This window comes from Lepidochelys kempii, chromosome 16 (genome assembly GCF_965140265.1).
Source record: "Lepidochelys kempii isolate rLepKem1 chromosome 16, rLepKem1.hap2, whole genome shotgun sequence".
Lineage (NCBI taxonomy): Eukaryota > Metazoa > Chordata > Testudines > Cheloniidae > Lepidochelys > Lepidochelys kempii.
Genome location: NC_133271.1, coordinates 27770001 through 27796497, shown reverse-complemented (window position 1 = coordinate 27796497; position 26497 = coordinate 27770001). Strand labels below are relative to the sequence as shown.

At 41.3% G+C, this 26497-nt stretch overlaps 1 protein-coding gene across 10 annotated transcripts in view; it reads left to right on the top strand.

The window, feature by feature from the left end:
* MAPKAP1 (MAPK associated protein 1) overlaps positions 1–26497 on the top strand; it is a 161482-nt gene that overhangs the window by 26140 nt on the left and 108845 nt on the right. For 5 of the 10 annotated variants that reach the window (XR_012155279.1, XM_073314617.1, XM_073314618.1 and 2 more), the window contains one exon: positions 13187–13335. The exons of 1 other annotated variant lie outside the window; for it this stretch is intronic. Coding sequence is in view for 6 of the 9 variants with exons in the window: in XM_073314617.1 (XP_073170718.1) it covers positions 13187–13335 (149 nt within the window). In the remaining 3 variants the exon portion in view is untranslated. Of the gene's footprint in view, positions 1–8330; positions 9888–13186; positions 13336–18698; positions 18780–26497 lie in introns of those variants that run through there. 4 more of the 10 variants (XM_073314619.1, XM_073314621.1, XM_073314623.1 and 1 more) reach the window with 4 other exon arrangements.

Below are 26497 nucleotides of genomic sequence, written 5' to 3'. Positions count from 1 at the left end.
TCCCAAGCTCTTGCTTTATTCTAGCTTGTTCTGTTGTCTCATTCCTGGACCACAGATCTAAGACATTGGGGGTCTCTGCTCCATGCAGCCTTGGAGGTGGACCAAACCTATCAATTATTAGCAGGGGAGGTGTTGCTCCTCCCCTTAGAAAGTTCTCCAGTTTTTTTGAGTCTTCAGATGCAGGCAGGGAGTCCCATTCTTCCCTGCTGCGGAGCAAAAAACAAAACAAAAAAATCTCCAAGTTTTGATTTGATTAGCACAGGGGTTTCCCTTTCTCCCCACAGTCTCCTTTGGAAGGTGTTCTAAAAGGCACAAAATGAAATCTGTTTCCCTCAAGTGGCGTAAATCTGCGGTGTGCAGCGTGGAGGATAATCCTCAGTGGTGCGTTCCCCTGCTCACTTTCAGAGCAAAGCAAGAGAGATAAATACAGAAAAATCCCGGCAATAGGCATACTGATTCCTCTGGGCCTGAACATCCACACAGGGAATTCTTCCTCATTAGGGGAAGAAGGTCAGAGTTAAAGACTCAATAGTCAAATACATATTAAAAAAACAAAACAAAAACCCTCCCACAGAGGATAGTCTCTTTTAGGCAAGAGTGTACTGAGCATAGTAAACTCTGAGTATGAAGTCTGCAGATGCCCTAAACGTTCTATAGCTATATATCCCTTCTCAGGCATCCTGAGAAGGTGTAGTGGTGCAGTAAGGAATTCTAGCTACACCTAGAAGACAAGGAAAGCATCAGATTGGAATAACCCAGGAGCTGGAGACGACAAAGAGGAAATGCCCATACTTTTAGCTTCCAGAAAGAAATCTACTAACTCAGTCTGTCTATTCAGGGGCCTGCTTGAGGTTTACCTTTTGGTTCTAGGACAAAGGCCTCACTACTATATCTACCTCAGTACCATGGATTCTTGAATTTCTTTAAGATTGACTCAGACTGGGCCTGGCATTTCAGACACTCAAAGGTCAAGTTGCTGCTTTGTCTAGCATCCTTAGTGAAGCCGGGAAGTAGTGAATTTCTTCCTACCCAAATGTCCAACATTTTTTGAAAACAGCATTTCTTCTACATCCTCCTGAAGCACACAAAGTTCTTTCTTGGGATCTTAACCTGGTTCCCAGGGCCATTTCAGACCCTTCATTTGAACCACTCCTGAAGGTGTCTCATTTTCTAACCATTACAGTGGTCTTGTTGATAGCAGTCAATTCAGCCCTCGGGGAGTGAGTTAGGAGTTTTTTCCTAGTAACCTCAGTACTGTACCTTCCATAAAGATGATAAAGTGGTCCTCAAATCAACTCTGCCTTCAGACCAGGCTCTGTAGAGCACAGAAAATTGTCCTTCCATCCTCCTGGCCAGCTCCGTGCATCCCAAAGAGAAACTGTGGCATACTTTGGATGTCCACAGAGCTCTCAAAGTATATATTCACCACACAGCTCAGTTCAGAAAGACAATTACTGTGTTTCTTTTTATCATCTGTTGTCAAAGGGAAAGCAGGCTTCAAAATCTTCAGTTTCCAGATGGCTAAAATTTTGTATCTCAGAAGCATACAAGTCTAAAAGCATAACTCCATCCTCCAAAATCAGAACTGACTCCCTGAGAGTAGTAGCAGTTTCATGGGCAGAAAGATCATACGTGTCATACAAGGAAATCTATAAAGCAGCCACTGGGTCATCTGCTCACATTTGCTCATATTTTCTCCCAGTTCCTCAAGCTGTCCATTTAGTCATAATCTGAGGTAGCCTGTGGTAGATGGATGCGTCTCACTTAGGAGGAGGTGGTTGAAGGACATCTACAAAGAACACATCACAGGACTTCGGCAATACCAGGAGAGATGAGCTGGTGTGCCAATGAGAAGCACAGTGGGGAAAGTAACTGAAATACTTTCCATATGGATTATATTTTCTAAATGGACAGCCTACCCTAAATTCTCAATTACTGAGGGACAATCTTCACTCATTGCTATATTTGCTTTCCTCAACCAACTCTCTGTATAACTTTCCATGAGTGAAGTACCCGAATACTTGGATGCTAATATCTAAACTGTATTCTTAAATTTATTCACCTAAATTTGGGTTATTGCTGATTTTGCACTATATGTATCTTATGACTTTAAAAACAAACTTTGTATTTGTGGATAATCTAAGCACTATACCCAGATGTACAAATACATTTTTCTTAACGTTAGCTTTAAGAAAATTTGTATATCCCAGTAACTATTAGGAGAGGGGTACTCTCATTCACAGCTCTTCATAACTGTGTAAAGTTCCCTGTGAGTGGACGCTGCTAGGAAAATCCCAGTGTCATGGATCTGTGGATCTCATTACATATCGCACTAAGAACATTTATCTGTGCCTTACCTGAAAATTATCTTCCTGAGAGTAATGAGGTCCACAAATCCTGCCCACCCTGAATAGGCTGATAATTTGAGACAACTATGGGATTATTAATTGGCACTAAGCATTTGTTGTTCATTGAATTCCTTGCTCTGCCGGAGGATTGTTCTATTTAGTCTTTAGTGTTTAATGTTCCTTACAGATATAGAGTGGTTAGAAATTTCTTAGGCTATGAAAATGTCTCCACTGGCAGTTTCTCAGAGGTGGTGCCACACCTCCCCTGCCACTGATTAACTGGTCTGGTCTGCGTCCAAGGCTGCATGGATCTGTAGACCTCATTACTCCAAGAAAGGAAATTTTCAGGTAAGGCATGGGTAAATTTTCCTGTTATTGCCCCTCCCTTATATTTAGTTCCCCATCCCCCAAATTTTGTCTTTGGCAGGCTTCACCTTCCTGTATTTTCCTTATTTCATGTCATTGGTGTATGAAGGGATCAGATTGGACCTTGAGAGTGACTGAATAGTTCTCCACTAGCTACTTCTTTCTGAGATACTTTGACTCTTTGCCTTAAATAGAACACCACTTTGTTTTGTCAACTTCTTGTGATAGGTGTCCCAAACCCAAAGCATATTTCAAGGTAAAGATTTAGATTCTGGTAGTGGAATGACTGTGTGTACAACTCCTCCTCCGCTGTCCTCCCCTTGTCAGTAGCTCTTTTACAGGCTTGGAGGTTAGAATCTGTTTTTAAAAGTAGGTGTTATTTAGGTCTGTGCTGTATTTACTTGTGCCGTATTCACCTAGCTTACCCACATATTGCTTCCTAGACTTTTTATTTCTACTGTCTCTCATGGTTGTCAAAAGACAAAGTTAATTTTCTCCCAGTCTTTCTCCTTCCCAGTTCTTTGCTTCTTCCTCAAAAAGTTTGTAGCTGTAACAGGCTGTTTCCAAACCAAAACAGAGGTTGCTTTTTTAAAAATGCATCATTTCTAATTGCTTTGAATCCCTGAGGTTTGTCTTTCAAGATTGAACAAATCCCATATGTAGACATCCCTAACAATTCTGTTCTGGAGTGGGGTTACATTTTTTAAAGTACTGATAAGCCTGACAGACTATCTGTTGCTGGTGCATGTGGAAAAAAAAGACTCTGTAAGTATAGTATACTCTGAAACCTGTTTTAAACGATCACTTAAGGGTCTGACACATCATTGGGTTAGTCAGAGTTGCCTGTGAGCAGCTGGAATTTCCTCTCCACTCCAGAGTGTGGTAGGTAAGTAGTCTAAACTTCCTTCCTGGTGTTTGACCTTAGAGGAAATTTAAATAACAGTTAAAAAAACAAGAAAACAAAACCCACCAATCAAAATATAAACCACGGTCTAAGCTTTATCCTGAGTCTTAGATGTTTCTTGGAATTCCCAGCAGGACCTCCTCCGCCCCAGTCTCTAATTGTCTTGATATCAGGCAGACACTCCAACCTTCCTCAACAATAACGAGCTCTACAGTAACTCCTCACTTAACGTCCTCCCACTTAACATTGTTTCAGAGTTACATCACTGCTCAATTAGGGAACATACTCATTTAAAGTTGTGCAATGCTCCCTTATAACGTCGTTTGGCTGCCTGCTCTGTCCACTGCATGTAAGATTTTGTGGAAGAGCAGAGAGTTTACAAGGGAGCATTGCACAAGTTCCTCTTCTCCGCCTCCTTATCCTCCCTCCCAGCGCTTCCCACACCACCAAACAGCTGTTTGGCAGCGCTTAGGACTTTCTGGGAGGGAGGGGGAGGAGTGGGGAAGCGCTGCGTCTCCACTTCTCCCCCCACCCAAAAGTCATAAGTGCGAAGCGCTGGGAGGGAGGGGGAGGAGAAGGGAAGGGAAGCGTTGTGTCTCCGCTCCTCCCCCTCCCTCGCAGAAAGTCCTAAACCAGCCAAACAGTTGTTTGAAGGCTCTTAAGACTTTCTGTGGGGGGAAGGAGCGGGGATGCAGCGTGCTCCTGAGAGGAGGTGGAGTGGGGGTGGGAAGAGGTGGGCCTGGAGTGGAGTGGGGAAGGGAAGATGCGAGCCTGGAGCATTCCCCCAGGAAAGTCGGCACCTGTTCTTCTCCGGGTAAGCTGGCGCTGCTGTTGTGAAGGTGCTTTCTGGCATCCTTGCCTGTAGCGGGCTGTGCCTGGGTGGGGTAAGCCAGGGGCACTTCTCAACCACAGTACTGTACAGTATATATAATGCCTTTTGTCTGCCCCCCAAAATTTCCTTGGAACCTGACCCCCTGCATTTACATTAAGTGAAACGATGTTAAACAAATCCAATTTTCCCATAAGATTTAAAGTTGCATTTTTCAGGAACATAACTACAACCTTCAGTGAGGAGTTACTGTACCTGTCAGCATGAGTCAGCAAAGTTCTAGAGACTGAGTTTAGGATAGCTGAACTGAAAATCACTTTATTCCTAAACAGAGTTCTCAGATCTGCCAACCTGTTACAATAGGCTTCTGTTAAAGGTGGAGAACTGTACTCCTTCACTTGGGGATTCTTTGGAGATCACTGAAGACGGGTGAAGTATGGGGGAAATAGTTTCACTGTTTCTGTCTTTCTTTTCAGTTACTATTGACAGTTATTTCAAATATAAAGGGCTCCTTGTTTCTTTGGCTACCTAGATGTTATAAGCACACAGAAAGAAGTGTTGGGGAGGTAGTAGTTAGAGCAGGGGAATGGAGTTCAGGAATGAGTAGTAGTGGTAAACAAACATTTATACTCTGGTAGCATCCAAAAGCCCCGATCTAGAGCAGGGTGTCATTGTGCAGGGCACTGTACTGACAGGGATGGGACAGTCACTGCCACAGAGGATGTAACATACAACCAGTGAATGTGACGAAGAATTGGCATGTGTGTAGTTATCATTTGTTTTAATTTTTTAAATTATAGATAGTGATAGGGTGAGGGGGAATAGCAGGAATGGGGAATTACATGTAAGAAAATGAGGAAAGGGGAAGTGGGGAGTTGCAGCTGATCACCTGCTTGGCCAAGTTCAGCAGGCAGGGTTTTGGAGGCATCACAGTGGAGGTGAGTTTTAAGGAGGGTCAAGTTGGAGCTGTACATATTGTATCAGGGAGATTTTTTCTGTGCATAAGAGGTAGTGTGGGGAAAAGTACAAAGATATTTAAAGGGAAGTTGACTTATGGTGTTGAAGGGAGGGACTGTTGGTGGGGAGAAGGTGGAGATTGATGTTCTGTTGAGTTACTAGCATTCTGGAATTTGTTCCAGCTGTGCCACTGACTCACTTTGCCTTTCTGTACCTCCATCCCTTCACCATAAAATGGGAACAATGATACCGTCCTGCCTCATCCATGTATTGAGGCTACAATTAATGTTAGTAAAGCACTTTGTGATCTTCAGGTAGGACACCAGAGAAGTGACAAAGCATTATTATTTTCTAAAATAATTATACTTGCTATCTTTACGTAAAATAAAGTGAATCTTCAGGTCACTTAGTAGGACTTAGTGCTTTTCATCCACGCATCTCAAAGCATTTACCAAGGTGGGTAAGCATTAGCTTAATTTATTTTATGAATGCTGAGTGGGAAAAAAAAGTCATTGATAAACTTTCCTTTCTTCATAAACTTCCAAATCCCTAGTTCTCATGCAAACTATGCTAGTATGTGTTGGGAAGTTTTTGTTGCAGATACATTTTTTGCTGCATATTTTGTGGTCAAATAAATTGCATCCAGGAATTTAGTGGTTTTGTTTTCAAATATGGGAACTATTGAGGGAGATTACTTTTCATAACTGAAATACTGTGTTTCAAAGGGGTGTATGTGTGATGAAATACTTTGTGTATATGTATGTTTCTCTTTTAAAAAGATTGGCTGTCCGTCCAATAGGCTTTGTAATGAGACCCTTATGGATTTTGCCTATTAAAGTGAAGTTAGAAGTGGAGTTAGAGAGGCTGTACAAAACAACCTAAGAGGCTTCTTTATTTGTTCAGATTAATTCATCAATAAACTTTGATAACACTGAAAAATGTAACAAGCTGTTCAGAAAGAAGGGGAAATGTAGTAAAATGTACAATATATTGAGACAGTCATCTGAACACTTTGGGCTTGTACAGAATAACACACTCAGCTAAAAATTCCATAAAAAAACAAAGCAAAACAACATATGCAGGCTAGTTAAAAAGCTTTAGGATGTGAAAATAGTGTAGCTAAACTTATCGTTTGTAAAAACAAAAAAACACCTGTGGTTTTCCTTCTAAAACTGAAGGCCGTTACAGTGGTGTTTCCTGTCCTTTTCAATAGGTTTTCCCTGTCCCTTCTCACAACACTGTGGAATGTGCTGCTGTTTCAAACTCCTGAGTCACACATAGGTTTGACTAAAATGAAAACTATGCAAAACAGATGCCACAGAAATGAACACAGAAGAACTCCAAAGATCCTCTCACTGCACATGCCAACAAAAGAAATAGCAAGCAAGCACATCTCAGATATTTCCTAAGAAACAACACAAGCAAGGAAAACACTTGAACCAATGAAATCATTCTACAGAACTCCAGGGGACAAAGTGTTTTCCAAAGGCACAAGAAATTACAGCTCACAACTCAGCAAAAGGTTATGGGCCTAGTACAGGAGATCAGACAAGATGATCATGATGGTCCCTTCTGATCTTAATGTCTATGAAACTCTATGAAACTATAACATAGTGGCAAATAAGAATTTTTAAAAACTAAAACAAGCCTGTTGTACAAACAGAATACGTTATGGGGTTTAAATTGCCATAATTAAAGACAAAATTTAATCATGCTCTTCTGGATTAATCTATATCTTGCTCTAACCTATTGGGTATCTTTTAGTATATACCACCCTTACCAACTGTTTGAACTTTCAGGTAATCCGATGGATAAAAATAAAACTGAGTTTGTGACTAGTTACAGTTTGACAGGTTTTAACTTCACAATTCAAAAAATGAACTGCCTCCCTGAAGCACTGACCTTCTGAGTCCTGTTTAGTCCTGTTCAGTAACTGTTTGTTCTCTGGAGGGGCAGCATGTAAATCTTTGGGACTTGAGAGAATCCAAATGTATGCATAAAGAGCAGAGCATCGACAGTTTAGGTGGATTGATGCTCATTCTCAGATAGTGATTGAGTTTGGGGTGGTTTGCTCCAGGAGAAGATGTGGACCAAACTTGTCCAGTTTCAGTCACTTGTACTAGAGAATGAGACCCATTAGTTCTAGTAGGCTAAATGCTACAGGCTCTGAGCTACATTCGTCCATCCTGATTTTGTAGAATCCGTGTAACATTAGGACCCTCCCTTTATTAAAAAAAATCAATTTCCATAAATTTGGGTTTAAACTCTTGCTGACAATCCTGCTATTATATCAAACAGCATTATAACAGGCTTCTTATGCCCCACTAATTTACACATTAACTTCATTATTACCCTTATTATCACAATACTGTACTTCCTTGTGACCCAGGATGCTTTTTGCTCAAGCATGGTGTTATGAGACCTTATTTTTCCAGATGAGACCCCCCACAAGGCAGCTTGCTGGAAGAGGGGAAGTACATGGGAATGTGGGAATTGCCACACTGGATTAGATTCATGGTCCTTCTAGTCCAGTATCCTGTCACCAATAGTACCAGTCCTAGATGCTTCAGAGGAGGTGCAAGGAACCCTGATGGGATAACTTGCCCCAAGAGTGTTTCCTTTTAACCCCTACTAGTTAGGTGTGGGATTAAGCCCAGAAGCAAAAAATTAATATCGCTTCCAAAACTCTTGTTTATTTTTTAATATTTACTGTTACAATTCTGAATAAATCTAAGTCTCTAGCCATTACCATCGAGCAGTCTCCAGCTACAGATTCCAGCCAGCTCGATATTAACCTATCTGGATGACAAAGGGGGCAACTTAGACCTTGCTGGCGGATGCTCAAAAGATGTGCACACACTTGTATATGCTACTATGTTTCGGGCCCTTCAGCGGCCTCTGTTGAAATGTGACAGGTTCAGTCACAGAGACCCCCTTGGGACTGTCACCTGATGTGCTGAGATTACCTTTGAGCCCGTTTTCCTTGCCATCTTGGGACTTCCAGAATCCTGCCTTGTTGAGCCAAACATGCTAGCCTGCTGCAACACAGACCCAGGGTCCAGGCCATGCCCCCAAAGCTGGAGGCGTTAAGTGAAAACAGCTCTGCAGGTTACCTGACTCCAGCACCCAGACACCCAGCTCCCAATGGGATCCAAACCCCAACTAAATCCGTTTTACTCTGTATAAAGTTTATACAGGGTAAACTCATAAATTGTCCACCCTCTATAACACCGATAGAGAGATATGCACAGCTGTTTGCTCCCCCAGGTATTAATCACTTACTCTGGGTTCATTAATAAACAAAAGTGATTTTATTAAGTATAAAAAGTAGGATTTAAGTGGTTTCAGGTAATAACAGAACAAAGTAAGTCACCAAGCAAAATAAAGCAAAAACATGCAAGTCTAAGCCTAATACATTAAGAAACTGATTACAGATAATATCTCGCCGCCAGAGATGTTCCAATAAGCTTCTTCCACAGACTAGACTCCTTCCTAGTCTGGGCCCAATCCTTTCCCCTGGTACGGTCCTTGTTAGTTCCAGCAGCCATCTTAGGTGTTAAGCAGGAGCTTTCCCCTTTGTCCTGTTCCACCTCCTTTTATAGCTTTGGCACAAGGTGGGAATCTTTTGTATCTCTGGGTCTCCACCTCTTCTTCTAAATGGAAAAGTACCAGATTTAAGATGGATTTCAGCATCAGGTGACAGTCACATGTCCCTGTGAGACCTCATTCTTCATTATCCAGGGACTGGCCCACACATACACAGGAAGGCTTGCAGGTAACAAATCCATTCACAACCAATTGTCCTAGTCAATGGGAGCCATCAAGATTCTAAGCTACCATTAGTGATCCACACTTTGCATAATTATAATAGGACCTTAGAGTTATACTTCATATTTCTAGCTTCAGATACAAGAATGATACATACATACATACAAACAAACAAATAGGAGGAATATATTCAGTAGGTTATAACCTTTGTTATGATACCTTACAAGATACTTTTTGCATAAAGCATATTCCAGTTACATTATATTCACATTCATAAGCATATTTTAATAAAACACGGAGTGCAAGTCACAGAAACGTCATGACATTAAGCTTGCTATGCAGCTGTGAATCTATAGAACTTCAGTTATATCAGCTTCATTGTACAGAAGTGAAACATAGGTGCTGTGGAAGACTGAAGTACATTGGATTGACATTTTTGATTCTCCTCATCTTGGTCAGCTGCTCCGTATTAAGAGCAGGACAAGATCTGAAATGAAGATCTTTGAAACTGAACCCAGCAACCACCCCACATGAGCACTGGTATGGACATATTAGAATGGAAGACCAGCAACTTCCGAATCATGTGAACCGAAGAATGCCACTACATGGCTGTGACCTTAAGCACCTGGCCAGAGATAGATTCGAGTGGTGCTCAATCTGCAAGGAGGACACATCCTTTTGGGATTTGCCATGGTAGTGATGATTGTAACTCTAGGTATTCTTGATATTTCATAGAATCATAGAATATCAGGGTTGGAAGGGACCCCTGAAGGTCATCTAGCCCAACCCCCCGCTCGAAGCAGGACCAATTCCCAGTTAAATCATCCCAGCCAGAGCTTTGTCAAGCCTGACCTTAAAAACCTCTAAGGAAGGAGATTCTACCACCTCCCTAGGTAACGCATTCCAGTGTTTCACCACCCTCTTAGTGAAAAAGTTTTTCCTAATATCCAATCTAAACCTCCCCCACTGCAACTTGAGACCATTACTCCTCGTTCTGTCTTCTGCTACCATTGAGAACAGTCTAGAGCCATCCTCTTTGGAACCCCCTTTCAGGTAGTTGAAAGCAGCTATCAAATCCCCCCTCATTCTTCTCTTCTGCAGGCTAAACAATCCCAGCTCCCTCAGCCTCTCCTCATAACTCATGTGTTCCAGTCCCCTAATCATTTTTGTTGCCCTTCGCTGGACTCTCTCCAATTTATCCACATCCTTCTTGAAGTGTGGGGCCCAAAACTGGACACAGTACTCCAGATGAGGCCTCACCAATGTCGAATAGAGGGGAACGATCACGTCCCTCGATCTGCTCGCTATGCCCCTACTTATACATCCCAAAATGCCATTGGCCTTCTTGGCAACAAGGGCACACTGCTGACTCATATCCAGCTTCTCGTCCACTGTCACCCCTAGGTCCTTTTCCGCAGAACTGCTGCCTACCCATTCAGTCCCTAGTCTGTAGCTGTGCATTGGGTTCTTCCATCCTAAGTGCAGGACCCTGCACTTATCCTTATTGAACCTCATCAGATTTCTTTTGGCCCAATCCTCCAATTTGTCTAGGTCCTTCTGTATCCTATCCCTCCCCTCCAGCGTATCTACCACTCCTCCCAGTTTAGTATCATCCGCAAATTTGCTGAGAGTGCAATCCACACCATCCTCCAGATCATTTATGAAGATATTGAAGAAAACCGGCCCCAGGACCGACCCTTGGGGCACTCCACTTGATACCGGCTGCCAACTAGACATGGAGCCATTGATCACTACCCGTTGAGCCCGACAATCTAGCCAGCTTTCTACCCACCTTATAGTGCATTCATCCAGCCCATACTTCCTTAACTTGCTGACAAGAATACTGTGGGAGACCGTGTCAAAAGCTTTGCTAAAGTCAAGAAACAATACATCCACTGCTTTCCCTTCATCCACAGAACCAGTAATCTCATCATAAAAGGCAATTAGATTAGTCAGGCATGACCTTCCCTTGGTGAATCCATGCTGGCTGTTCCTGATCACTTTCCTCTCATGCAAGTGCTTCAGGATTGATTCTTTGAGGACCTGCTCCATGATTTTTCCAGGGACTGAGGTGAGGCTGACTGGCCTGTAGTTCCCAGGATCCTCCTCCTTCCCTTTTTTAAAGATTGGCACTACATTAGCCTTTTTCCAGTCATCCGGGACTTCCCCGGTTCGCCACGAGTTTTCAAAGATAATGGCCAATGGCTCTGCAATCACAGCCGCCAATTCCTTCAGCACTCTCGGATGCAACTCGTCCGGCCCCATGGACTTGTGCACATCCAGCTTTTCTAAATAGTCCCTAACCACCTCTATCTCCACAGAGGGCTGGCCATCTCTTCCCCATTTTGTGATGCCCAGCGCAGCAGTCTGGGAGCTGACCTTGTTAGTGAAAACAGAGGCAAAAAAAGCATTGAGTACATTAGCTTTTTCCACATCCTCTGTCACTAGGTTGCCTCCCTCATTCAGTAAGGGGCCCACACTTTCCTTGGCTTTCTTCTTGTTGCCAACATACCTGAAGAAACCCTTCTTGTTACTCTTAACATCTCTGGCTAGCTGCAGCTCCAGGTGTGATTTGGCCCTCCTGATATCATTCCTACATGCCCGAGCAATATTTTTATACTCTTCCCTGGTCATATGTCCAACCTTCCACTTCTTGTAAGCTTCTTTTTTATGTTTAAGATCCTCTAGGATTTCACCATTAAGCCAAGCTGGTCGCCTGCCATATTTACTATTCTTTTGACTCATTGGAATGGTTTGTCCCTGTAACCTCAACAGGGATTCCTTGAAATACAGCCAGCTCTCCTGGACTCCTTTCCCCTTCATGTTAGTCCCCCAGGGGATCCTGGCCATCCGTTCCCTGAGGGAGTCGAAGTCTGCTTTCCTGAAGTCCAGGGTCCGTATCCTGCTGCTTACCTTTCTTCCCTGCGTCAGGATCCTGAACTCAACCAACTCATGGTCACTGCCTCCCAGATTCCCATCCACTTTTGCTTCCCCCACTAATTCTACCCGGTTTGTGAGCAGCAGGTCAAGAAAAGCGCCCCCCCTAGTTGGCTCCTCTAGCACTTGCGCCAGGAAATTGTCCCCTACGCTTTCCAAAAACTTCCTGGATTGTCTATGCACCGCTGTATTGCTCTCCCAGCAGATATCAGGAAAATTAAAGTCACCCATGAGAATCAGGGCATGCGATCTAGTAGCTTCCGTGAGTTGCCGGAAGAAAGCCTCATCTACCTCATCCCCCTGGTCCTGTGGTCTATAGCAGACTCCCACCACTACATCACTCTTGTTGCACACACTTCTAAACTTAATCCAGAGACACTCAGGTTTTTTGCAGTTTCGTACCGGAGCTCTGAGCAGTCATACTGCTCCCTTACATACAGTGCTACTCCCCCACCTTTTCTGCCCTGCCTGTCCTTCCTGAACAGTTTATAACCATCCATGACAGTACTCCAGTCATGTGAGTTATCCCACCAAGTCTCTGTTATTCCGATCACGTCATAGTTCCTTGACATCACCAGGACCTCCAGTTCTCCCTGCTTGTTTCCAAGGCTTTGTGCATTTGTACATAAGCACTTGAGATTTGTATTACAGTACTGCTTAAAGATCCTAATCAAGATCGGCACTCCGTTGCACTAGGCACAGTACAAACCTATAGTGAGAGATGGTTCTTGTTGCATACAGCTTATAGGCTATATAGAAAAGATGGATGAGGGATGGGAGGAGAAAAATAAATGTCTAATCTCTTTTTAATCCCAATAAGGTCTTGTAGTAATGACATCTACAGGTTAATTGTACGAAGAAGCTTTCAGCTTTGAATTTGGCACCTTTCAGTTTTGTTGTGTCCCCTTGTTCTTTTGTTATGAGACAGGGTGAATAGAAACTCCCAGTCTATCTTCTTTAGACTGTTCGTTGTTTTATATAATTTTTATGATGTTCCCTCCGATTCATCTCTTCTCCATCCTTTTTGCACATGGTAATGCAAATGCTTTTATCTCTCTCTCTTTTTTTTAATTGCAGCAGAGGAGCTAAGCTCACTGTTCGAAAAAAAGAATTTCAGAGTAAAGTCTCCACGTTCTGGGAAGCAGTCGTTACTGTCTGTGCGACTTGAGCAGTGCCCACTGCAGTTGAACAACCCTTTCAATGAGTACTCAAAATTTGATGGCAAGGTAAGTGAATCAAACATTTTCCTCTTACATAGAGCTGGCTTCTGATCGAAGGTTAGGTTGCTCTGTTTGCTCTTATGACATTACAATGTGTAGATATTTATTTGGGCTTCAATTAAACATCACAACAGCCCTACAGTTCATTATTTTAAACTGGCTATCCTAAAATTTTTCTCTTTGTCTTCATTATAATGGTTCCCAGAGGCAATAGCAATCGGAGCCAAATGAAAATATATAATAAATAAATGGTATGTATGCTCTGCCTAGTACTAGAAGGTTATATCATGGACTTTTGTCCATCCTTCAGCACGTGGTAGTTTCAGTAAAATGTTTAATGCAGCTGAGTCTTAGGCATCTTATCCCTACTCGATTACTGGTGTGTCCATGGATATCGTCTGTTGCATTGCACAGAGTTTCTCTCTAGTAAATCTAGCCCCACCCCTATGGTATCTGAGCACCTCACAATTTTTGGTGTATTTATCCTCACAGCACCCCTGTAAAGTAGTGAAGTGCTATCATCCCCAATTTAGAGATAGGAAACTGAGGCACAGAGACAAAGTGACTTGCTGAAAGTCCCACGAAGTCCTGTGGTGGAACAGAAAATAACATCCTGGTCTCCCCAAGTCCCAGGCTAGTGCCCTTCTCTCCCTGCTGCCAGCTGCACAAAGGTCTCTGGTAGCTAGCAGAGCAACCTAAACCTCCCCCACTGCAACTTGAGACCATTACTCCTTGTTCTGTCATCTGCTATCACTGAGAACAGTCTAGAGCCATCCTCTTTGGAACCCCCTTTCAGGTAGTTGAAAGCAGCTATCAAATCCCCCCTCATTCTTCTCTTCCGCAGACTAAACAATCCCAGTTCCCTCAGCCTCTCCTCGTAAGTCATGTGTTCCAGCCCCCTAATCATTTTGTTGCCCTCTGCTGGACACTTTCCAATTTTTCCACATCCTCCTTGTAGTGTGGAGCCCAAAACTGGACACGGCACTCCAGATGAGGCCTCACCAATGTCGAATAGAGGGGAACGATCACGTCCCTTGATCTGCTGGTAATGCCCCTACGTATACACGCAAAATGCCATTGGCCTTCTTGGCAACAAGGGCACATTGACTCTCATCCAGCTTCTCGACAACTGTAACCCCTAGGTCGTTTCCTGCAGAACTGCTGCCTAGCCATTCGGTTCCTAGTCTGTAGTGGTGCATGGGATTCTTCCGTCCTAAGTGCGGGACTCTGCACTTGTCCTTGTTGAACCTCATCAGATTTCTTTTGGCCCCATCTTCTAATTTGTCTAGGTCCCTCTGTATCCTATCCCTACCCTCCAGCATATCTACCCTCCTCCCACTTTAGTGTTACCTGCAAACTTGCTGAAAGTGCAATCTACGCCATCCTCCAGATCATTAATGAAGAATTGAACAAAACCGGCCCGAGGACCGACCCTTGGGGCATTCCGCTTGATACTGGCTACCAACTAGACATGGAGCCATTGATCATGACCCGTTGAGCCTGACGATCTAGCCAGCTTTCTATCCAACTTACAGCCCGTTCATCTTTAATTTGCTGGCAAGAATACTGTGGGAGACCATGTCAAACGCTTTGGTAAAGTCAAGGAATAACACGTCCACTGCCTTCCCCTCATCCACAGAGCCAGTTATCTCGTCCTAGAAGGCAATTAGATTAGTCATAGAAGGCAATTAGATTTCTTTCCCTCCTGGAAGGTTCCCACTTCCCAGAGTCTGCAGTGGCAAATAGCGCAGGAGGAGTAGCTTGCGGGGACGTGGGGTTGAAGGGAGAGTGCTGGTAGAAATCTCACTGAAACAGATGTTCTCATGGTACTTAGAATCATAGAATATCAGGGTTGGAAGGGACCCCAGAAGGTCATCTAGTCCAACCCCCTGCTCAAAGCAGCACCAATTCCCAGTTAAATCATCCCAGCCAGGGCTTTGTCAAGCCTGACCTTAAAAACCTCTAAGGAAGGAGATTCTACCACCTCCCTAGGTAACGCATTCCAGTGTTTCACCACCCTCTTAGTGAAAAAGTTTTTCCTAATATCCAATCTAAACCTCCCCCACTGCAACTTGAGACCATTACTCCTCGTTCTGTCATCTGCTACCACTGAGAACAGTCTAGAGCCATCCTCTTTGGAACCCCCTTTCAGGTAGTTGAAAGCAGCTATCAAATCCCCCCTCATTCTTCTCTTCTGCAGGCTAAACAATCCCAGCTCCCTCAGCCTCTCCTCATAACTCATGTGTTCCAGTCCCCTAATCATTTTTGTTGCCCTTCGCTGGACTCTCTCCAATTTATCCACATCCTTCTTGAAGTGTGGGGCCCAAAACTGGACACAGTACTCCAGATGAGGCCTCACCAATGTCGAATAGAGGGGAACGATCACGTCCCTCGATCTGCTCGCTATGCCCCTACTTATACATCCCAAAATGCCATTGGCCTTCTTGGCAACAAGGGCACACTGCTGACTCATATCCAGCTTCTCGTCCACTGTCACCCCTAGGTCCTTTTCCGCAGAACTGCTGCCTAGCCATTCGGTCCCTAGTCTGTAGCTGTGCATTGGGTTCTTCCATCCTAAGTGCAGGACCCTGCACTTATCCTTATTGAACCTCATCAGATTTCTTTTGGCCCAATCCTCCAATTTGTCTAGGTCTTTCTGTATCCTATCCCTCCCCTCCAGCGTATCTACCACTCCTCCCAGTTTAGTATCATCCGCAAATTTGCTGAGAGTGCAATCCACACCATCCTCCAGATCATTTATGAAGATATTGAACAAAACCAGCCCCAGGACCAACCCTTGGGGCACTCCACTTGATACCGGCTGCCAACTAGACATGGAGCCATTGATCACTACCCGTTGAGCCCGACAATCTAGCCAGCTTTCTATCCACCTTATAGTGCATTCATCCAGCCCATACTTCCTTAACTTGCTGACAAGAATACTGTGGGAGACCGTGTCAAAAGCTTTGCTAAAGTCAAGAAACAATACATCCACTGCTTTCCCTTCATCCACAGAACCAGTAATCTCATCATAAAAGGCGATTAGATTAGTCAGGCATGACCTTCCCTTGGTGAATCCATGCTGGCTGTTCCTGATCACTTTCCTCTCATGCAAGTGCTTCAGGATTGATTCTTCTGACTTCTCTGACTTGAGTTTAGCCAGTGGGATCTGGGTTTAGAATAGGGCCCAAATGGCTGGCAGGGATTGAAAAATCTTCCAGAACCATCAACTTCAGCTTTGGCAAGGTCTGTACGTTGCCTCTGTGATGTCTAATCCCAAGTAGTCAGAGGGGCTGAAGAGCACTGGGTCTAGCTGTAGCCATTTCTTAGAGAGCTGCTGTTGAAGCCTGGTTGGAACTGCATTTGCGTGTGAGGGGAACGTAAGTGGATCAGTATCATGCAAGTTGAAGGTTTATATCTTTCAATCCCCTGGAGCTAGTGCAACACTTTAGTCATCAGTCAAGGACATCTATCCTTCCAGTGGGGGGAGCGGCAGTTTCTATCCCGTTAGCAGGGCCGGCTCCAGGCACCAGCATTCCCAGCAGGTGCTTGGGGCAGCAATTCGGCGGCAGCTTCTCTGCTGTGCCCGCCGCGGCGGCAAATTGGCAGTAGCTTCTTCCTTTTGCTGTCTGCGGCGGCAGTTTTTTTCACTGCTTGGGGCAGCAAAAACTGTAGAGCCGGCCCTGCCCTTTAGTACCTTCAAAAATGTTTGTTGATTCATGGGTCATGTACAGACCATTTGCCAGACAGAAACATAGGAGATGCCATAATGGATCATACCAGAGGTCCATCTAATCCAGTGTAGAGTCTTTGACTAGTTCCTTTGCTTTTCAGAATATCTGCCCACCTACCCACACATCCCAAACCCCTATTGATGTTGTGTCACAATGCTAGTCTTTTCTGATTCCTTCCATATAAATATTTATTTAGATTTTCTCTGAAAGCACTTCACCCACAAAGGGTATCCATCCAAGGCTCTCAGTGCCCTTTGATGTACATTTAAAAACAGTACCATAAGGAATGCAAAATATAAATCACCCAACACAACAGCACTTCCTTTTACACAGTAACCCTCACCTAATCAACAGTCAGCAAACCAATGTATCTTAAAAATCCCATTCCCTACAAGACAGAAATCTTACCCCAAACCACCTTAGTCCCTCCACAGTGCCAGCACAAATAGTCAGGCTTTGCAGCGTGCCTGGAAGGTCAGCTTAGTTATTCAAATGCAATTAAATTGTGGGCTAACTACCATGTGTTACCTAGAACTAAATTAAGAATTGCTTCTTCTGTGTGCAAGGTTCCCCTCAGCTTTTATCACTTCCATGTCTATTATAATCCCTGAAAAATATAAACATTAGGATCATAGGGCAGTGTCACAATGTGCTGAAAAAATTACAGATGGCAGAGTAGCTCTGTTTTCTGCTGGATTTGTTTGTGTGGACTTCAGTGGGAGTGTCGAGTATGAGCTTCACTACTGTTCTGGTGGGAAATCTTCGCTTTCTGTCAAGTGTTTTTAACATGGAAAATCAGACATGTAATTTGATTAAACATATCTAGAGAGGTAGTTTGTGGAGTTGTAGAGCATTGACTGCCTCTTTATATGTTATCTTGTATTTATTAGTATTGCATTAATTAGTGCAAACTCTGTGTTTGAGAGAATTACTTGGTGCCTTGCTGCCAACAATAGTAGGATGGCCTCCTTTTTCTGCAGTTCATATTTTGGTGTTCTTGAGTCAGTGGATTCTGATTTGCCAAAAGGTTATGAACTTTTCATGATATACTTCCGATGGCTATTGTGTACAGAGGAGATTTAAAAAAAAAATATCCCTGGACTAGAGGAAATTATCCTTATTCACAAAGGTTGAAATCTTGTAACCTGTAAAAGCTTGAGCAAGGCTTGAGCTAAATAGGTGGGGCAGGGTGTCTTGGGAAGTTGGGGAATGGAAAAATTACTCCTCATCAACCTCCTAACCCCCGCTACTTTTTTTCCTGCTTTAATATGTATTACAGCTGACTAGAATTAAAATCTTATTTTCATCTATTTAACACTGATGCATTTGGCAGGTGTGTAATGAAAATCGGTAACATTTGAAGGAAATTGTACTGTACATATTAGTCATTTTTATAATCATTTTGAAATGTATCAATATGATATGCAGTGACATCTTGGTGATTAATAGAGAATTATATTTCAGTCAAGCCTTTTTTACCCTAGAAATTAAAATGCCTATTCAAATAACGCTGCAAAATAATCAAATTAGCATTTTGTGAATGCATAATTGGATTATATTAGTTATAGCAGCATTGTTTGTACTACTGTGTGTAAGTTTGTGTCAGCATTTTGATTATAAAACCCTTTCTTCCAGACTCCATGTGTATTACCTATTTAAAAAAACACAATAATAACAACACTGCGTCCCAGCTGAGCTGTAGCACAGCTATTATAGGTCAGTAGTGAATTACTTTACCTCGTTAGGTTTTCTTCGGTTTTGCTGTATTTTTTAAATAGTAATTTGAAATTATAAACATGTAACTTTTTCATTATTCTATGGCAATATTTTTTAATGAAATTTTGTAGGTGGGACCAATACTCTTTGGTATTTAAATATTTTTTTAGTGATAAGAGATGAGCAGTATTTTTTTCGCAAATATTTATAACTCTTTTTCTGGGAATAGTGCACATCTTATTTACATAATTAACTGAGCTACTCATGTCTCTTGGGGAAATGATACATAATTGGGGAGAGAAGGGTGGATAAGGAGGGACTTGGGGCCTAATTAAACATGTTTTAAAAAACCCTACTTAATTATGTATTTACTCAAGAGACCAGAGTGGCTCTAAAATCCTCTTTAAGATTATTACTAAAGCTTTGATTTAAAAATTTTAAAAAATATTGTAATGTAGATTTTCTGTTTGTTGAATAAAATACTTTTTGTGGATCACTGGCAAACAAAAAGAAAAGCACATCAGCCACTCTAGCCAAGCTGAGAGAGAGAGAGAGAAAACTTGTGTTAACTCTAAAATCATACCTCTGAATATTTTAATTCTAATCCTGAATATGCCTTCATAAATAAATTAAATGAAATAAAATCCTCTTTAGTGAGTTTTTGTTGTTTTTAATTAATCCTATTTTAAGTGATTATCTTAAAATAATACAAAGCATTAAATTCTATAATTTTAAAATGCCACTCTGTTAAATCTCTCAATTTTCCAGGTGTTTTCTGTCAGACTTAGTGTCTGTTTCATAATCACTTCTGTATGTTTATGAAATAATAACATTTTAAAGCACTCTAATCTCTTCCTGTTGTTTTGATCAGTTTATTGAATTATCAAAAATAAATTAGAAAATACAGCTTCTAAAATACACCCACAATGGAAGCATTATGATCAGCTCACACAAGAGTTCTGGGAACCCTTGTCACACAGCCAAATTGAATATCTGGTAGTTTCACATACACTAAAATACTCCCTTTTTAAAATAAATAAATAAAAGGCAGGGCAAACTAAATGTTTACTTTACCCAGCCATATGGGGTAGCAGACCGATAGTCTAAACCTTTCAGTTTTCTCTTTAAATCAATTTCTCTTGACAAACTTGTAGCCCCAACAGCCAGCAGATACCTGCAACTGTGTGTCAATCATTCACATGCACTGTCTTTGTTTAATATGTAATGGTAAACTGGGCTGATGGGATTCTGGTGGCACTAGAGACCTTTGACCCCTTGTACTCTATCCAGTGGTAATTTGTATATAGGAAATTATGTTAAGGTACCAGAAATTGGCGGCCAAATTGTTTTTACTGCAAGCCTAATAATGAATTTACACACACTAATGACAGATGACACACTGTTCTCTGCCAACAGGTTTTTTAAAGATAGCTTTTTGTGGTTTGTTGATTCTTTCACTTTCTGGATGTTAACAGGGGGAAAACAAGGCTAGCTTTAAAATAGTTTTCCAACCCGTGGCATAGACAGCAGCATAAGGGAGTATTGGTGGCCTTGTGATTAAGGCATGGCACTGGGCGTCAGGAAATCAAGATCTGTTCCCAGTTCCTGCCACAAGTTTTGCATGTTCTTGGACACATTATTTAGACTGCAATCCTGCAATGTGCTCCACATGGGTAAATTCCCATTGCAGGACTGGGGATTTAATCTCCCTGTGCCTCAGTTTCTTCATTTTTAAAATGGAGCTAATACTGCTTGCCTATCTTTATTAATATTTATGAAGTACTTAAGATCTTCTGATAAAAAAACTGTACAGACACAGGGAATATTTATTTTCAAACCATAGGCTGAGGGAAAGAATGATTGTTCAAGAGACTTAACCTCCAAAGGTACTTACCTAGTACAGTATGCGTTTCAGAGCTGTTTAGTTGGGTGGCTATCTACACTAAAAGGAAGAATGTTAACAAGATGCTTTCAAGTGACAAGGATAGTGAGGTCTCTGACTATAAATAAAATGATGAGCTTTGTGATAGACTTATAAATAGAATGTGTGACCACTGCGGAGGTCTCTCCCAGACACTCCAGGGTATTATCCCTGAAGTAAGTCCACATTCAACTTCTCTCCCAAATCATTGCTAACCTTCTTGAGAAGTTGGTAGCCAGTGAAACGTTGACAAGGCACACTTCTGTCAAACTTATTTCTATGAGTTGCCTTTTGCCTAAATGGTGCAAATATCAGGCATTTTGTCCTCAAAATAATGTCATCGAACACAAAAGTGCTATGGGAAAATCAAAGTAGGAACAGATGCTCAATATGTTCAAAATAGTCAATGGAGAATTGGGAATCTAGTGATCTAGCTAAAAGTTTGCTTAACTCTAGAATAATGTAGAAACACAGAGGTGAAACGCTTTTTCTGTGCCCAGAGAAAATACTGCAGTTCTCCAATTGCACTTTAGCTCCTCTGACATTAATCACAAGCTAGAAATCAGAATGAAGGATATATTTTAGCTGCACTGATCTCTTATGTGCCTGTTGGTGGAAGGAAAGTGACCTGAAGAAGATTTCTGTGTAGCTCAAAAGTTGTCCCTTCCGCTAGCAGGATCTGTTCCAATAAAAGATACTACCTCACCCACCTTGTCTCTCTCATAACCTGGGACCAGTATGGTTGCAATAACACTGCAAATAGAACAAACTCCCTGCTTTTATTTTATCTGGACAGGTGCTGAAAAACGTATCCTCAGGATTGGGGCCTTTGTAATACAGAAAGTTTTTTTGTGAATGTGATTGTGGTAACTTCTTAAAAACCCCACAACTTCTCCTTTAGTAACTGTTTTTACAATGAAGCTGTAGAAAGCAGAGGGGAAGGGATAATTCATGAGTGCTAATTGCTTGGCTGTTAATTTTCATAAGTGTTGATAGAAGCAGTTCCTTAAATTAAACTTTGTTTAAAATGTATCAAGGGAAATATTCCACAATGTCGGGCCTGAAGTGAAAATTAATATGAATGCTGTGGCAATTAACACGTACTGGTTAATAGCTTTTAGCAGCATTTTGGGATGATAGTCCTTAAATACATTTTTGCATGCTGCTCTTGTTTCAGTCTTGTTCCAGTGTGTGTCTGGATAATTATGAACAAATGTTTTCCACAATCACCAATATTAAATAGCTTTACACAAAGATAAAGAACTTTTGAAAGAGGCAATACAGCTATTAATACTGAAAATAATCTAAATTATGAATTCAGGATTAAAAACTCAATGTGAAAAGATTTAATTTTTTTTGCCCATAAGCTGAATAGAATGTTTCCACCTGTATTCTGAATATTATGTTTTGATTTAGCAAGTGTAGCTTGCATAGTTTGTATATCACCATTTACTTATTCTATAACTTTAGTTGTTCAGATACCATTATGATAGCGAACAAATCCTAAATATATAAGGCATATGTTGTTGTTGTTTTAATCAATATTGCCTTTCACATCTATAGTGTTCAATTAGGTTGATTGTAGAATATGTTTGCATTTTGTCTATACCGTATATATCTAGAGAGATATTTTGTTAATTATATACACAAAAACTATTCCGAATCTCCTATTTTGTGGTATGGTGCTCTCTGAACAGGCCAGATTCTTCAGTTTCAGAAGATGCTTATTGCAGAATTTTCTACAATAAGATCTCTTTCAAGCCTTTTACAAGACCACTTAGAAATGCCAAGATGTTTTTTGCTCTTCTGTAGCTGGAAACTGCTTTTTCCTCTCTCTCTCTCGTATTTCCCACGTTTTCATAAGTTTTCCTATTACAAAGCTGCCCCACTATTCTGTATGTAAATACTTTCCCATCAAGTTTCTGTTTGCCCTTCCACCTTCTTTTTCTCTTCTCTAGTAATTCACATGCTGAAGATAAGTATTGTAGCACATCTAGGTATGGTCACGTTCCAGTGCAGAATTGCAAAAATAAGACGCTTCATCTGATTCGTCTTGTTATGATCACTTTGGTTCTAATATATCGTTAATAACACTCAGTGTGTTTGGCTTCCAAACCTGTTGATGACATTGTACAGCAGGGGTTCTCAAACTGGGGGATGGGACCCCTCAAGGAGTCACGAGGCTATCACATGGGGGGCATGAGCTATCAGCCTCCACCCCAAACCTCTCTTTGCCTCCAGCATTTATAATGGTGGTAAATATATAAAAATGTGTTTTTAATTTATAAGGGGGGTTGCACTCAGATGCTTGCTATGTGAAAAGGGTCACCTGTACAAAAGTTTGAGAAACAATGTTTTACAGTATAAATTCATTAATCCATAGTAATTACTGGGATCATATTGCTGAATTTAATAGCTAACAGTTGTGTGTCTATATACACACAAAATAAATGTGTACACATGTGAATGCACTACATATGTATGTGTGGTATTTTTTCTAACCTTTGGCAATTTGTTTCCAATATTCTGTTGCTTTTTTTTCCCTTGGATTTTCTGAGATTCCCCCTTTCCATATGGTTTGTGTACTTGGGGCTCTAACAAACTCCACCCTTTTTCTCTCCCAGTTTTCAACAGAACTACTAGAGTTGCTTTGCATTAACTCTGGCAGGACAGGCAGACTCTTCCTCCGCTTGACTCTTGGATTCACTTGGTAGGAAGAGAAATATAGCCTGCCCCTGTAAGAAGTCGTCTATTCATGAGCATTGTTTTCCTACTTGGGGAGGATTTGTGTGTAAGAGCACTTTAAAAAGTAGTACAATTTCTGCCATTATACAGCTAATTTAAAGCCCTCTTACCTACCTCAAAGGGGTGCTGAGGGTTAATTAGGTAATGTTTGTAAAGCACTTTGGAGATAAAGCACTTATAAATGCTGGATGTTGTTAATCCTTTTTCTGACTCATTTTAAAAATCAAAGTGCAGGTTATCTGAAGGCCTCTATCAAGACAAAGCAAACTGTATGGAGCCTCCAAACTCCATTAAAACATTCTCTTAAAAGGTGAGGAGGCACGGGGCCAGTAGAAGATAGGACAAGACAATAGCCATACTGAGTTCGGTTTAACATTCAAAAACCAGTAGGAGAACGCTTCAGTCTCTCTGGTCACTCAATAACAGAACTCCAAGTGGCAATTCTTCAACAAAAAAACTTCAAAAACAGACTCCAATATGGAACTGCAGAACTGGAATTAATTTGCAAACTGGATACCATCAGGTTAGGCCTGAATAAAGACTGGGACTGGTTGGGTCATTACAAAACCTAAATTTAATTTCCCCCTACTGTTACTCACACCTTCTTGTCAACTGTCTGTAATGGGCCACTCTTATCACTTCAAAAGTTATTTCTCCTCCCTTGGTATCCTGCTGTTAATTGATTTATCTCGTTAGACTGACCTAACACTTGGTAAAGCAACCCACATCCTTTCATGTATTTGTACCTGCTCCTGTATCTTTTACTTCATACATCTGATGAAGTGGGTTCTAGCCCATGAAAGCTTATGCCCAAATAAATTTTAGTCTCTAAGGTGCCACAAGGACGCCTCGGGTTTTTTTTGTTTTTTTTTTTGACTGTTTGTCTATCAAGAAGCTTTCAGCACCCATGGAATGTGTAGCTAATGAACAATTCTTCAAAAACTGAGAAACAGTCTTGCATGCAGTGTTATATATTCTCCTAATGTGTGTGTGTGCACACATACCATAATATACAGTTTCTTAAACTGAACTTAAAAATTATCACTTTCTAAAATACATTTTCTCTTATTAGAAATGTGATTAATTAACGTGAGTCATGCTGTTAGTTGGCTTTTATTGGAACAGTCTTATAGTAGGAGATGCCTGATTTCTTCTTTATTATGTCAAAGCTGAAATTGATTCTGGTGCCCAATCAGTGTGCCTAAATATTTTCTTAGCCCCATCAGATACAGTTGAGTTTGCTATGGAGAGAGAAGCCTTGCACAGCGGGATCAATTAAGCAGTGTACTGAAAGTTGGAAACACAAGCATTTGTGTGTTCTATATATTGATTAAAATATATTAAGCTCAGCTGATACTTAATTAAAATACTTCAGAACTTGTTTTGTTACTTAGTACAGAGGAGCCATTTTAAAGAAGATAAAGGAGTGCTGGAAATGTAATACCTGCTGGATATCTGCAGTGAGCAGCCTAATGCATAGGATGCAATACATCCAGGTAAAGAACTCTTGCAAATTTTGCAATGAAATAGTCACTCAGGGAGCCTCCAACCCCCTTGTGCACTCTGTAGGACAGGTTTGGGCATGAAGGGGCATCAGATGTTACGGGATCGATGTCCCTGTGGATTCAGTGGCTCTAGTGCCCTGCTGAAGTGGCACAGACTAACGTCGGCAGCCTTTCTGTTCCAGACCGTGGACTTCAGGAGTGGGTATGAGAGTTGAGTTGCAGTCCTGCACACAAGGTTCTGTTTGGGGTCATGAATTTTATCTCCCAGCTCCAGGAACCTTAAAAAGCCAACTATTCTTCCTTTATGTGAGTGAAGTGAATGTGGATCTGGTTTGCTTAACTTCCAACCTGGGGGCCCCTTGACATTCCCTCCCCCGGCCTCACTTTTATATCCTTAGCTGTTGTTGGATGTCCTTACTTGACGGCATTCTTGTATTACATGCCTTCCTTGAAATCCCTGATCTGGTTCTATGCAAAACCAGTTGCAATCCTTGAAGTCACTTCAAATAGACCCTTCATTCTTGTAGATCCAAAGTACTTTCACTCCACTGTTGTATTAAATCTACTGATACCTGGCAGTACCATGTAAACAGCATTTTATTAATACCAATACGCTTTATGTTAAACTTAAAATCTCTAAATAAGATGATGCTTGAAAGTAAGCTTGAAGATGTGCAAAATATGCTAGTATGCAGCAAAGGATTATATTGATTTGTTATGTGTGCATTTAGCTACAATTCATTTTAATTGTCCTTATGAAGTTAAAAAGTATTAGTGTCAGATAAAGATTCATCACCATAGTATGATTTAAAGCTGGTGCTATAGAAAGCAGGCATGTGTTCTGGCAGATGTTTATATAAGGCGCTGTCTCTTCTGACAGCAGTTAAAAAGTATGGTTGTAGTAATCAAATTGTGGTGCAGCGTCTCAGAGGCTAGAACCAGATTGAATTAAAATAGATATAAGATTTATGAATAGCAATAGCTGTGGATAAAATTTCACTACCTGCTTTAATGGGAAAGACCTTTGCACAGTGCAAGAATAAGAATTTAAATCCTATCTTGCAATTCTGTGGTTTTCTGTTTTTTCCCTTTGGAAATATGATATAAGATTATGTAGAAAGAAACTATTTTTTGCTGAAGATACTATTTGGTGTGTTAAAGACTACATGAATATTATTATATTAGGAAGTAAAGGACATATGTGTATGTCAACATTCATCTCTCTCTAGTATTTGCATATTTCAATAGACTTTCCTATGGTCAAAATATCTCAGAATAGTATTACACCTTACTGGGATGAAAATGACTTTTTAAGGGCTACAACCATCTCTACAGAGGATAACAATTTTACTTGAACCTTTCACCTCTTGTTTGTTTCTGGTGAGAGGAAGGAAGAGAGGATTTAATGCAGCCTACTTCACTGTGCTTCTGAAAGAGTACTGAAGTATCAACATATATTTGTGTGCATTGGAAAGAAATAGATGTTAAGAATTATTACTAATTTAATAGAATAGAGAAGATCAAAAAATATGGTCACTAAAAATTTG